General features: G+C 46.1%; 1 protein-coding gene across 1 annotated transcript; it reads left to right on the top strand.

Moving 5' to 3' along the window:
• The first annotated feature begins 9,254 nt into the window (after window positions 1–9,254).
• Window positions 9,255–13,094, top strand: APOA2 (apolipoprotein A2). Its single transcript, XM_038768884.1, has 4 exons — window positions 9,255–9,277; window positions 9,796–9,876; window positions 10,037–10,169; window positions 12,874–13,094. Exons 2-4 carry the CDS (start codon window positions 9,825–9,827, stop codon window positions 12,989–12,991), a joined length of 303 nt encoding a protein of 100 aa, XP_038624812.1. The 5' UTR covers window positions 9,255–9,277; window positions 9,796–9,824; the 3' UTR covers window positions 12,992–13,094.
• Window positions 13,095–13,953: the final 859 nt, after the last annotated feature.

The following is a 13,953-nucleotide window of genomic DNA, read 5'->3' as shown; positions in this document are numbered from 1 at the left end:
TATTATTATTAACCCCCATTTTCCAGATGAGGGAGCAGAGGCACAGGGAAGTGAAGTGACTTGCCCAAAGTCCCCCAGCTGGCAATTGGTGGAGCCGGGATTTGAACCCATGACCTCTGACTCCAAAGCCCGGGCTCTTTCCACTGAGCCACGCTGCTTCTCCTAATATAATAATAATAATAATAATAATATAATAATAATAATAGTATTTGTTAAGCGCTTACTATGTGCCAAGCACTGTTCCAAGCGCTGGGGAGGTAATAATAATAATAATAATAATTATGGCAATTGTTGAGCGCTTACTATGTGCAATGCACTGTTCTAAGCACTGGGGAGGATACAAGGTGATCAGGTTGTCCCCCGGGGGGGGTTCACAGGCAATCCCCATTTTACAGATGAGGTCACTGAGGCACAGAGAAGTTAATAATAATAATAATGGCATTTGTTAAGCGCTTACTATGTGCAAAGCACTGTTCTAAGCGCTGGGGAGGATACAAGGTGATCAGGTTGTCCCCCGGGGGGGGGGGGGGGGCGTTCACAGGCAATCCCCATTTTACAGATGAGGTAACTGAGGCACAGAGAAGTTAAATGACTTGCCCAAAGTCACCCAGCTGACAATTGGCAGAGCAGGGATTTGAACCCATGACCTCTGACTCCAAAGCCCGGGCTCTTCCTACTGAGCCACGCTGCTTCGTAAGCGCTTACTATGTGCCAAGCACTGTTCTCAGCGCTCGGGAGGTTACAATAATAGGATGGCATTTATTAAGCGCTTACTATGTGCAAAGCACTGTTCTAAGCTCTGGGGAGGTTACAATGATAATAAGGATGGCATTTATTAAGCGCTTACTATGTGCAAAGCACTGTTCTAAGCACTGGGGAGGTTACAATAATAATAATGATGGCATTTATTAAGCGCTTACTATGTGCCAAGCACTGTTCTAAGCACTGGGGTGGATACAATAATAATGATGGCATTTATTAAGCGCTTACTATGTGCCAAGCACTGTTCTAAGCACTCAGGAGGTTACAATAATAATAATGATGGCATTTATTAAGCGCTTACGATGTGCCAAGCACTGTTCTAAGTGCTGGGGTGGATACAATAATAATAATAATAATGGCATTTATTAAACGCTTTCTATGTGCCAAGCACTGTTCTAAGCACTGGGAAGGATACAAGGTGATCAGGTTGTCCCACGGGGGGCTCCCAGTCTTCATCCCCATTTTACAGATGAGGGAACTGAGGTCCAGAGAAGTGAAGTGACTTGTCCAAAGTCACACAGCTGGCAAGCAGCAAAGCCAGGATTAGAACCCATGACCTCTGACTCCCAAGCCCAGGCTCTAGCCACTGAGCCACGCTGATTCTCCATGATGGTATTTGATGGCATTTGTTAAGCGCTTACTATGTGTCAAGCACTGTGCTAAGCGCTGGAGTGGATACGATGTAATTTGGGTTGTCCCCCGTGGGGCTCCCAGTCTTCATCCCCATTTTCCAGATGAGGGAACTGAGGCCCAGAGAATAATAATGATGGTATTTGTTCAGCGTTTACTACATGCCAAGCACTGTTCTAAGCGCTGGGGGGGATACAAGGTGATGAGTTGGTCCCCGGTGGGGCTCCCAGTCTTCATCCCCATTTTCCAGATGAGGGAACTGAGGCCCAGAGAATAATAATGATGATATTCATTCAGCATTTACTACGTGCCAAGCACTGCTGTAAGCACTGGGGTAGATACAAGGTGATCAGGTTGTCCCCCGTGGGGCTCCCAGTCTTCATCCCCATTTTCCAGATGAGGGAACTGAGGCCCAGAGAAGTGAAGTGACTTGCTCAAAGTCACACGGCAGACGAGGGGCAGAGTCTGGATTAGAACCCAGGTCCTCTGACCCCCAAACCACTAAGACATGCAGCGTCTCAAGCCCCCCAGCCCCTCTCCCTGCAAGGTGGGGGACGGGAAGGGGCAAATGAGTCACAGGCCTGCCTCATTCATTCATTCATTCATTCATTCATTCAATCGTATTTATTGAGCGCTTACTGGGTGCAGAGCACTGGACTAAGCGCTTCGCTCCTGGGGGCCTCTCCTCCAGGAGGCCTTCCCTGACTGTACCTCCTTTTCTCCCACTCCCTTCTGCCTCACCCTGACTTGCTCCCTTCATTCATTCAGTCAGTCGTATTTATTGAGCGCTTACTGTGTGCAGAGAGCTGTACTATCATCATCATCATCATCAATCGTATTTATTGAGCGCTTACTGTGTGCAGAGCGCTGTACTAAGCGCCTGGAAAGTACAATTCAGCAACAGAGACAATCCCTACCCGACAACGGGCTCACAGTCTAAATGGGCCCCACAGTGCTTTTATGTCCACATCCAGCACTTAGAACAGTGCTCTGCACATAGTAAGCGCTTAATAAATGCCATTATTATTATTATTATTATTATTTTTTATATACATTAATGTCTGTCTCCCCGCATCTAGCTGTAAACTCATGGCAGGCAGGGAATGTGTCCATTTATTGTTGTATTGGACTCTCCCAGGTCCTTAGAACAGTGCTCTGCACACAATAAGTGCTCAATAAATATGATTGAATGAATGAATGTTAATAATCAATCAATCAATCGTATTTATTGAGCGCTTACTGTGTGCAGAGCGCTGTACTAAGCGCCTGGAAAGTACAATTCAGCAACAGATAGAGACAATCCCTACCTGACAACGGGCTCACAGTCTAGATGGGCCCCACAGTCCCTTTATGTCCACATCCAGCGCTTAGAACGGTGCTCTGCACATAGTAAGCGCTTAATAAATGCCATCATTATTATTATTATTATTATTTATATACATTAATGTCTGTCTCCCCGCATCTATCTGTTAACTCATGGCAGGCAGGGAATGTGTCTATTTATTGCTGTATTGGACTCTCCCAGGTGCTTAGAACAGTGCTCTGCACACAATAAGTGCTCAATAAATATGATTGAATGAATGAATGCTAATAATCAATCAATCAATCGTATTTATTGAGCGCTTACTGTGTGCAGAGCGCTGTACTAAGCGCCTGGAAAGTACAATTCAGCAACAGATAGAGACAATCCCTACCTGACAACGGGCTCACAGTCTAGATGGGCCCCACAGTCCCTTTATGTCCACATCCAGCGCTTAGAACGGTGCTCTGCACATAGTAAGCGCTTAATAAATGCCATCATTATTATTATTATTATTTTTTATATACATTAATGTCTGTCTCCCCGCATCTAGCTGTAAACTCATGGCAGGCAGGGAATGTGTCCATTTATTGTTGTATTGGACTCTCCCAGGTGCTTAGAACAGTGCTCTGCACACAATAAGTGCTCAATAAATATGATTGAATGAATGAATGCTAATAATCAATCAATCAATCGTATTTATTGAGCGCTTACTGTGTGCAGAGCGCTGTACTAAGCGCCTGGAAAGTACAATTCAGCAACAGATAGAGACAATCCCTACCTGACAACGGGCTCACAGTCTAGATGGGCCCCACAGTCCCTTTATGTCCACATCCAGCGCTTAGAACAGTGCTCTGCACATAGTAAGCACTTAATAAATGCCATTATTATTATTATTATTATTGTTATTTATATACATTAATGTCTGTCTCCCCGCATCGAGCTGTAAACTCATGGCAGGCAGGGAATGTGTCTATTTATTGCTGTATTGGACTCTCCCAGGTGCTTAGAACAGTGCTCTGCACACAAGTGCTCAATAAATATGATGAATGAATGAATGCTAATAATCAATCAATCAATCGTATTTATTGAGCGCTTACTGTGTGCAGAGCACTGTACTGAGCGCTTGGGAAGTACAAGTTGGCAACATATAGAGCCGGTCCCTACCCAACAGTGGGATGTTAAGCGCTTACTATGTGCCAGGCACCATACTAAGCCCCGGGGTGGATACAAGCAAATCAGGTTGGACGTAGCCCCTGTCATCATCATCATCATCATCATCATCAATCGTATTTATTGAGCGCTTACTATGTGCAGAGCACTGTACTAAGCGCTTGGGAAGTACGAATTGGCAACATATATATATATATACTCGATCCCCATTTTCCGGGTGAGGTCACTGAGGCCCAGAGAAGTGAAGTGACTTGCCCGAGGACGCACAGCAGACGAGTGGCGGAGTCGGGATTAGAACCCAGGTCCTTCCGACTCTCAGCCACTGGGCCACGCTGCCAGGTCACCACTTCGTTGGGCTTATTTATTCATTCAGTCATTCATTGAATCATATTTATTGAGCGCTTACTGTATGCAAAGCACTGTACTAAGCACACCTCCTCCAAGAGGCCTTCTTTAAGCGCCCCCATTCCTCTCTCCCCTTCCCTTCTGCGTCTCCTTGACTCGCTCCTTTCCTTCATCCCCCCTCGCAGCCCCACGCCACTTTTATGTCCATCACTGTCATTTATTTATTTCTATTTATGTCTGCCTTCCCCCTGGACTGTAAACTCCTTGTGGATAAGGAATGCGTCTTTTTATTGCTGTATTGTCCTCTCCCAAGCGCTTAGTCCAGTGCTCTGCACACAGTAAGCGCTCAATAAATACCACTGAATGAATGGATGAATGTCCTCTCCCAAGGGCTCAGTTCAGTGCTCTGCACACAGTAAGTGCTCAATAAATACAATTGAATGAATGAATGTCCTCTCCCAAGGGCTTAGTCTAGTGCTTTGCACACAGTAAGTGCTCAATAAATACAATTGAATGAATGGATGAATGTCCTCTCCCCAGGGCTTAGTCCAGTGCTCTGCACACAGTAAGCGCTCAATAAATACCATTGAATGAATGGATGAATGTCCTCTCCCCAGGGCTTAGTCCAGTGCTCTGCACACAGGGAGCGCTCAATAAATACAATAGAATGAATGGATGAGTGTCCTCTCCCAAGGGCTCAGTCCAGTGCTCTGCACACAGTGAGCGCTCAATAAATACAATTGAATGAATGGATGAATGTCCTCTCCCAAGGGCTCAGTCCAGTGCTCTGCACACAGTGAGCGCTCAATAAATACAATTGAATGAATGGATGAATGTCCTCTCCCAAGGGCTTAGTCCAGTGCTCTGCACACAGTAAGCGCTCAATAAATACCATTGAATGAATGGATGAATGTCCTCTCCCAAGGGCTCAGTCCAGTGCTCTGCACACAGTAAGCACTCAATAAATGCCATTGAATGAATGGATGAATGTCCTCTCCCAAGGGTTCAGTCCAGTGCTCTGCACACAGTAAGCACTCAATAAATACAATTGAATGAATGGATGAGTGATTGAATAATAATAATAATGGCATTTGTTAAGTGCTTACTATGTGCGAAGCACTGTTCTAAGTGCTGGGGGATACAAGGTGATGAGGTTGTCCCACGTGGGGCTCACAGTTTTAATCCCCATTTTACAGATGAGGGAACTGACACAGAGAGGTTAAGTGGCTCGCCCAAGGTCACACAGCTGACAAGTGGCGGAGCTGGGATTCGAACCCATGACCTCTGACTCCCAAGCCCGGGCTCTTTCCACTGAGTCACGCTGCTTCTTTGCCTGGCCCCCCCTCCCAGGATGAGGGACATCAGTGAGGGAAGGTTCCCCTCTCCCCCGCCAAACTCATCTTGGTTTCCTTCCCTTCCCACCACTCGTCTATGTCCGTCCCCCCCAATATCAATCAATCAATCAATCAATCATATTTATTGAGCGCTTACAGTGTGCAGAGCACTGGACTAAGCGCTTGGGAAGTACAAGTTGGCAACATCTAGAGGCAGTCCCTACCCAACAGTGGGCTCACAGTCTAGAAGGGGGAGACAGAGAACAAAACCAAACACACTAACAAAATAAAATAAATAGAGTAGATATGTACAAGTAAAATAAATAAATAAATACATAGAGTAATAAATATGTACAAACATATATACATATATACAGGTGCTGTGGGGAAGGGAAGGAGGTAAGATGAGGTACATATTTATTACTCTATTTATTTATTTATTTTACTTGTACATTTCTATCCTATTTATTTTATTTTGTTGGTATGTTTGGTTCTGTTCTCTGTCTCCCCCTTTTAGACTGTGAGCCCACTGTTGGGTAGGGACTGTCTCTATGTGTTGCCAATTTGTACTTCCCAAGCGCTTAGTACAGTGCTCTGCACATAGTAAGCGCTCAATAAATACGATTGATTGATCGATTGATTGATTGACTGTGAGCCCACTGTTTGGTAGGGACTGTCTCTATATGTTGCCAACTTGTACTTCCCAAGCGCTTAGTACAGTGCTCTGCACACAGTAAGCGCTCAATAAATACGATTGATGATGATGATGATGGTCCCCCCATTTCAGCCTCTCAGGGTCCTTATTTATTTCTATTCATGTCTGTCTCCCCCTCTCGCCTGTATGCTCGTTGTGAGCAGGGAATGTGTCTGTTTATTCTTCTATTGTCCTCTCCCAAGCGCTTAATAATAATAATAATATTAATAATAATGTTGGTATTTAAGCGCTTACTATGTGCCAAGCACTGTTCTAAGCGCTGGGGAGGTTACAAGGTGATCAGGTTGTCCCACGGGGGACTCACAGTCTTCATCCCCGTTTTACAGATGAGGGAACGGAGGCCCAGAGAAATTAAGTGACTTGCCCAAAGTCACAGAGCTGACAGTTGGAGGAGCTGGGATTTGAACCCATGACCTCTTAGTACAGTGCTCGGCACGCAGCAGGCGGTCAATAAATACGATTGACTGACTGAACGCCCCCACCCTCGTTCAACACCACCTCCCACCCCACCCGGTCTGATGCCCCAGAGTGGAGGAGCCCATTATCCACACACCCCCACCGCAACAGGCCCGGCATGCTCCCACGTGAGAGGGAAACTGAGGACCTGAGAAGGGGGCAGGGACAGGTCAGACGACCCACAATCGCATTTATTGAGCGCTTACTGTGTGCAGAGCACTGGACTAGGCGCTTGGGAAGGACAAGTTGGCAACATATAGAGACGGTCCCTACCCAACAGTGGGCTCACACAAATTCCGGTTTTCCCCACTCGTCACCCGTTTCCCTCCAAACTGGCCTGGAATGCCTTCCCTCCGCACATCAATCAATTAATCGTATTTATTGAGCGCTTACTGTGTGCAGAGCACTGTACTAAGCGCTTGGGAAGGACAAGTTGGCAACATATAGAGACGGTCCCTACCCAACAGTGGGCTCAAAGTCTAGAAGAACATCCGCCGCGCTAGCTCTCTTCCTCCCTTCAAGGCCCTACTGAGAGCTCACCTCCTCCGGGAGGCCTTCCCACACTGATCCCCCTTTTTCCTCTCCTCCTTCCCGTCCCCCCCACTTCTCTCCCTCCTTCCCCTCCCCACAGCACCTGTATATACGTTTGTACGGATTTATTACTCTATTTTATTTGTACATATTCTAGTTATTATTTTATTCCGTTAATATCTTTTGTTTTCTCCCCACAGCACCTGTATATACGTCCGTACGGATTTATTACTCTATTTTATTTGTACATATTCTAGTTATTATTTTATTCCGTTAATATCTTTTGTTTTCTCCCCACAGCACCTGTATATACGTTTGTACGGATTTATTACTCTATTTTATTTGTACATATTCTAGTTATTATTTTATTCCGTTAATATCTTTTGTTTCCTCCCCACAGCACCTGTAAATACGTTTGTACGGATTTATTACTCTATTTTATTTGTACATATTCTAGTTATTATTTTATTCTGTTAATATCTTTGGTTTCCTCCCCACAGCACCTGTATATACGTTTGTACGGATTTATTACTCTATTTTATTTGTACATATTCTAGTTATTATTTTATTCTGTTAATATCTTTTGTTTCCTCCCCACAGCACCTGTATATACGTCTGTACGGATTTATTACTCTATTTTATTTGTACATATTCTAGTTATTATTTTATTCTGTTAATATCTTTTGTTTCCTCCCCACAGCACCTGTATATACGTTTGTACGGATTTATTACTCTATTTTATTTGTACATATTCTAGTTATTTTATTCCGTTAATATCTTTTGTTTCCTCCCCACAGCACCTGCATATACATTTGTATGGATTTATTACTCTATTTTATTTGTACATAGTCTAGTTATTATTTTATTCTGTTAATATCTTTTGTTTCCTCCCCACAGCACCTGTATATACGTCTGTACGGATTTATTACTCTATTTTATTTGTACATATTCTAGTTATTATTTTATTCTGTTAATATCTTTTGTTTCCTCCCCACAGCACCTGTATATACGTCCGTACGGATTTATTACTCTATTTTATTTGTACATATTCTAGTTATTATTTTATTCCGTTAATATCTTTGGTTTCCTCCCCACAGCACCTGTATATACGTTTGTACGGATTTATTACTCTATTTTATTTGTACATATTCTAGTTATTATTTTATTCTGTTAATATCTTTTGTTTCCTCCCCACAGCACCTGTATATACGTCCGTACGGATTTATTACTCTATTTTATTTGTACATATTCTAGTTATTATTTTATTCCGTTAATATCTTTTGTTTCCTCCCCACAGCACCTGCATATACGTCTGTACGGATTTATTACTCTATTTTATTTGTACATATTCTAGTTATTATTTTATTCTGTTAAAATCTTTTGTTTTCTCCCCACAGCACCTGTATATACGTTTGTACGGATTTATTACTCCATTTTATTTGTACATATTCTGGTTATTATTTTATTCTGTTAATATCTTCTGTTTCCTCCCCACAGCACCTGTATATACGTGTGTACGGATTTATTACCCTATTTTATTTGTACATATTCTAGTTATTATTTTATTCCGTTAATATCTTTTGTTTCCTCCCCACAGCACCTGCATATATGTTTGTACGGATTTATTACTCTATTTTATTTGTACATATTCTATTTATTATTTTGTTCTCTTAATATGTTTTGTTGTCTGCCTCCCCCTTCTAGCCTGTGAGCCCGCTGTTGGGTAGGGACCGGCTCTATGTGTTGCCAACTTGGACTTCCCAAGCGCTTAGTACAGTGCTCTGCGCACAGTGAGCGCTCAGTAAATACGACTGAATGAATGAATGGACTGAACTGGGATTGTGCTCACCACCCCCCGCCCCTTTCGACCCTTAGACTCACCCTGTTTACCCCGGCCTCCTGCCCCCCACCCCCATCCCCCTGGGGTCACCTGATGGGGATGGGGGCTGGGGGTGGGGGATGTGGGAGCGTATTTAAGCCCCCCAACCCCACGCAGCCAGAACCGCGGAGCCGGCACCGGATTCGGACCAGGTGAGGAGGCCGGGGACGCCCCCCAACCCTCACTGGGACCCCCAAAGCAGGAACTGGAGGGAGGGGGAGTACCAAGGGTTGGGGCTAACTTGTGGGGGGCAAGGACGGACCCCACTCCAGGTCTGCCGGGCCGGGAGAGGAGGTTTAGGAAGACTGGGCCGGGGAATCATCATCATCATCATCAATCGTATTTATTGAGCGCTTACTATGTGCAGAGCACTGGACTAAGCGCTTGGGAAGTCCAAATTGGCAACATCTAGAGACAGTCCCTACCCAACAGTGGGCTCACAGCCGAGAAAAGGGGGAATCGTCGTGGGCAGGGAACGTGTCGAACGACTTGTTGTCATCGTCCTCTCCCAAGCGCTTAGTACAGTGCTCTGTGCGCGGTAAGCGCTCAATCAGTACCGCTGATTGATTTCATGTGAGTCAGTCCGTCGTGTTTATGGGCGCGGAGCACCGTACAGAGCGCTCACCCTTTGCCCTCTGCTCAACTCCTTCGCCCCAACGTGCTCCTCCAGGACCCTCCTCCGCCGTCCTGACCATCGCCATGAAGCTCCTGGCCCTGACCGTGGTGTTCCTGACCGTCTGCAGCCTCGAAGGTGGTCGGGACGGGTGGCGGGGGTGGGCGCGGGGGGCTCGGGGGAGACTCCCCAAGCCAGGTTCCTGGGATCCGGGCCCCTGGGCCCCACCGCACCCCGGTTGCCGGAGTCGGGGTAGGGGGTGGGACCCGGGTCATCCTGACCGTGTTGATCTTTCCAGGCCACGTGATCCGCCGGGATGCGGAGGAGGCCGAGGTTCAGGGCCTGTTTTCCCAGTATTTCAAGGCTCTGACCGACTACAGCAAAGACCTGGTGGACAAGGTCCAGGCCCCCGAGTTGCAGGCCCAAGCCAAGTACGTGGGGCTGGGGGCCCAACAGGACGCCTTTTAGACTGGGAGCCCACCGTCGGGTAGGGACCGTCTCTATATGTTGCCAATTTGTACTTCCCAAGCGCTTAGTCCAGTGCTCTGCGCATAGTAAGCGCTCAATAAATACGATTGATGATGATGATGATGACGTGGGGGGCGACGGCTGGGGGGCCGGGGGACCCGAAAAGCAAAGGGAGGGGAGGAAGGCGCTATCTTTTTACTCTATTTATTTATTTATTTAATTTATTTGTTCATATCTGTTCTATTTATTTTATTTTGTTAGTATGTTTGGTTTTGTTCTCTGTCTCCCCCTTTTAGACTGTGAGCCCACTGTTGGGTAGGGACTGTCTCTATATGTTGCCAATTTGGACTTCCCAAGCGCTTAGTCCAGTGCTCTGCGCATAGTAAGCGCTCAATAAATACGATTGATGATGATGACGACGTGGGGGGCGACGGTTGGGGGGCCGGGGGACCCGAAAAGCAAAGGGAGGGGAGGAAGGCGCTATTTTTTTACTCTATTTAATTTATTTGTTCATATCTATTCTATTTATTTTATTTTGTTAGTATGTTTGGTTTTGTTCTCTGTCTCCCCCTTTTAGACTGTGAGCCCACTGTTGGGTAGGGACCGTCTCTAGATGTTGCCAATTTGGACTTCCCAAGCGCTTAGTCCAGTGCTCTGCACAGAGTAAGCGCTCAATAAATACCATTGATGATGATGATGATGATGACAAAAGACCTCTAGACTATAGTAATGATGATGAGGAGGAGCCCACTGTGGGGTAGCGACCGTCTCTATCTCTTGCCGACTTGTAATAGTGATGGTATTTACTAAGCGCTTACTACGTGCAAAGCCCTGTTCTAAGCGCTGGGGAGGTTACAAGGTGATCAGGGGGTCCCACGGGGGGCTCCCGGTCTTCATCCCCATTTTCCAGATGAGGTCACTGAGGCCCAGAGAAGTGAAGTGACTCGCCCAAAGTCACCCAGCTGACAACAGGCGGAGCCGGGATTTCAACCCTTGACCTCTGGACTCCAAACCCCGGGCTGTTTACCACTGAGCCACGCTGCTTCTTGTGATCAATCAATCGTATTTACTGAGCGCTTACTGTGTGCACAGCACTGGACTAAGCGCTTGGGAAGTACAATCAATCAATCAATCGTATTTATTGAGCGCTTACTGTGTGCAGAGCACTGGACTAAGCGCTTGGGAAGTACAATCAATCGATCGTATTTATTGAGCGCTTACTGTGTGCAGAGCACTGGACTAAGCGCTTGGGAAGTACAATCAATCGTATTTATTGAGCGCTTACTGTGTGCAGAGCACTGGACTAAGCGCTTGGGAAGTACAATCAATCAATCAATCGTATTTATTGAGCACTTACAGTGTGCAGAGCACTGGACTAAGCTCTTGGGAAGTACAAGCAATCAATCAATAGTATTTATTGAGCGCTTACTGTGTGCAGAGCACTGGACTAAGCGCTTGGGAAGTACAATCAATCAATCAATAGTATTTATTGAGCGCTTACTGTGTGCAGAACACTGTACTAAGCGCTTGGGAAGTCCAAGTTGGCAACATCTAGAGACGGTCCCTACCCAACAGTGGGCTCACGGTCTAGAACTTCCCAAGCGCTTAGTCCAGTGCTCTGCCCGCAGTAAGCGCTCGATAAATACGACTGAATGAATAATAATAATAGTAACGATGATGACGGCATTTGTTAAGCGCTTACTATGTGCCAAGCACTGTTCTAAGCGCTGCGGGGGGGGGGGGGGGGGATTCAAGGTGATCAGGTTGTCCCACGGGGGGCTCCCAGTCTTAAAGAGAAGCAGCGGAAGGAGCCCGGGCTTGGGAGTCAAAGGCTGCGGGTTCTAATCCCGGCTTTGCCACTTAGCCGCTGGGTGACTTTGGGCGAGTCACTTCACTTCTCCGTCCCTCAGTTCCCTCATCTGTGAAATGGGAGATTAAGACCGTGAGCCCCATGTGGGACAACCTGATCACCTCGTATCCCCCCCGGCGCTTAGAAAAGTGCTTCATCATCATCATCAATCGTATTGATGAGAAGCAGCGTGGCTCAGTGGAAAGAGCCCGGGCTTTGGAGCCAGAGGTCATGGGTTCGAATCCCGGCTCCGCCACATGTCTGCTGTGTGACCTTGGGCAAGTCACTTCACTTCTCTGAGCCTCAGTTCCCTCATCTGTAAAACGGGGATTAAGACTGTGAGCCCCACGTGGGACAACCTGATCACCTTGTATCCCCCTCAGCGCTTAGAACAGTGCTTTGCACATAGTAAGCGCTTAACAAATGCCATCATTATTATTATTATTATTTATTGAGCACTATGTGCAGAGCACTGTACTAAGCGCTTGGGAAGTACAAATTGGCAACATCTAGAGACAGTCCCTACCCAACAGTGGGCTCACAGTCTAAAAGGGGGAGACAGAGAACAAAACCAAACATACTAACAAAATAAAATAAATAGAATAGATATGTACAAATAAAATAAAAAGAGTAAAAAAATATGTACAAACATATATACAGGTGCTGTGGGGAAGGGAAGGGGGTAAGATGGGGGGGATGCAGAGGGGGACGAGGGGGAGAGGAAGGAAGGGGCTTCGCACATAGTAAGCGCTTAACCAATGCTATTATTATTATTATTATTATTATTATTATTATATTTATTATTATTATTATTTTAGGGCCTACTTGGAAAAGACCCAGGAGCAGCTGACCCCACTGGCTAAGAAGGCAGGATCGGACCTGATGAACTTCCTCAGCAGCCTGGTGGAGTCCGGCAAGAAGGCGGTCGGCCCGTGAGGCCGCCGTCAGCCGGGAGGGTCGGGCGCCCCGTCCCCAACACCGTCCCACCTCTGTCCTCAGCCGGCCCGGTTTTCCAAATAAACGCCGCAGATTCTGAGAACTGACCCGTGTGCGTCTCTTACGTTGCGGCGGGGCCATTTGGGTTGGTTGGTTTTAGTTTATCGTTCATTCAATTGTATTTATTGAGCACCTACTGCGTGCAGAGCGCTGGACTAAGCGCTTGGGAAGGACAAGTTGGCAACATCTAGAGACGGTCCCTACCCAACAGCGGGCTTGTTCGGCGCCTACTAAGAGCTGGGGTAGATTCATTCATTCATTCATTCAACCGTATTTACTGAGCGCTTACTGCGTGCAGAGCACTGGACTAAGCGCTTGGGAAGGACAAGTTGGCAACATATATTCATGCATTCAATCGTATTTATTGAGCGCCTACTGCGTGCAGAGCGCTGGACTAAGCGCTTGGGAAGGACAAGTTGGCAACATAGAGACATGGTCCCTACCCAACAGCGGGCTTGTTAAGCACCTACTAAGAGCTGGGGTAGATTCATTCAATCAATCAATCAATCAATCGTATTTATTGAGCGCTATGTGCAGAGCACTGTACTAAGCGCTTGGGAAGTACAAATTGGCAACACATAGAGACGGTCCCTACTCAACAGTGGGCTCACAGTCTAAAAGGGGGAGACAGAGAACAAAACCAAACATACCAACAAAATAAAATAAATAGGATAGAAATGTACAAGTAAAATAAATAGAGTAATAAATATGTACAACCATATATACATATATACATATATTCATTCAATCGTATTTATTGAGCGCTTACTACGTGCCGAGCACTGGACTAAGCGCTTGGGAAGGTCAAGTTGGCAACATATAGAGACGGTCCCTACCCAACAGCAGGCTTGTTAAGCGCCTACTAAGAGGTGGGGTAGATTCATTCATTCATTCACTCAACC

This window comes from Tachyglossus aculeatus, chromosome Y4 (genome assembly GCF_015852505.1).
Source record: "Tachyglossus aculeatus isolate mTacAcu1 chromosome Y4, mTacAcu1.pri, whole genome shotgun sequence".
NCBI lineage: Eukaryota > Metazoa > Chordata > Mammalia > Monotremata > Tachyglossidae > Tachyglossus > Tachyglossus aculeatus.
The sequence above is the reverse complement of the archived record's forward strand: the minus strand, read 5'-3'. Positions and strand labels throughout refer to the sequence as shown.

Coding starts and splice junctions, on each gene's coding strand:
- APOA2 (XM_038768884.1), top strand. CDS start 9,825: ATGAAGCTCCTGGCCCTGACCGTGGTGTTCCTGACCGTCTGCAGCCTC. Junction 9,877..10,036: donor GACCGTCTGCAGCCTCGAAG/GTGGTCGGGACG, acceptor TGATCTTTCCAG/GCCACGTGATCCGCCGGGAT. Junction 10,170..12,873: donor GAGTTGCAGGCCCAAGCCAA/GTACGTGGGGCT, acceptor TTATTATTTTAG/GGCCTACTTGGAAAAGACCC.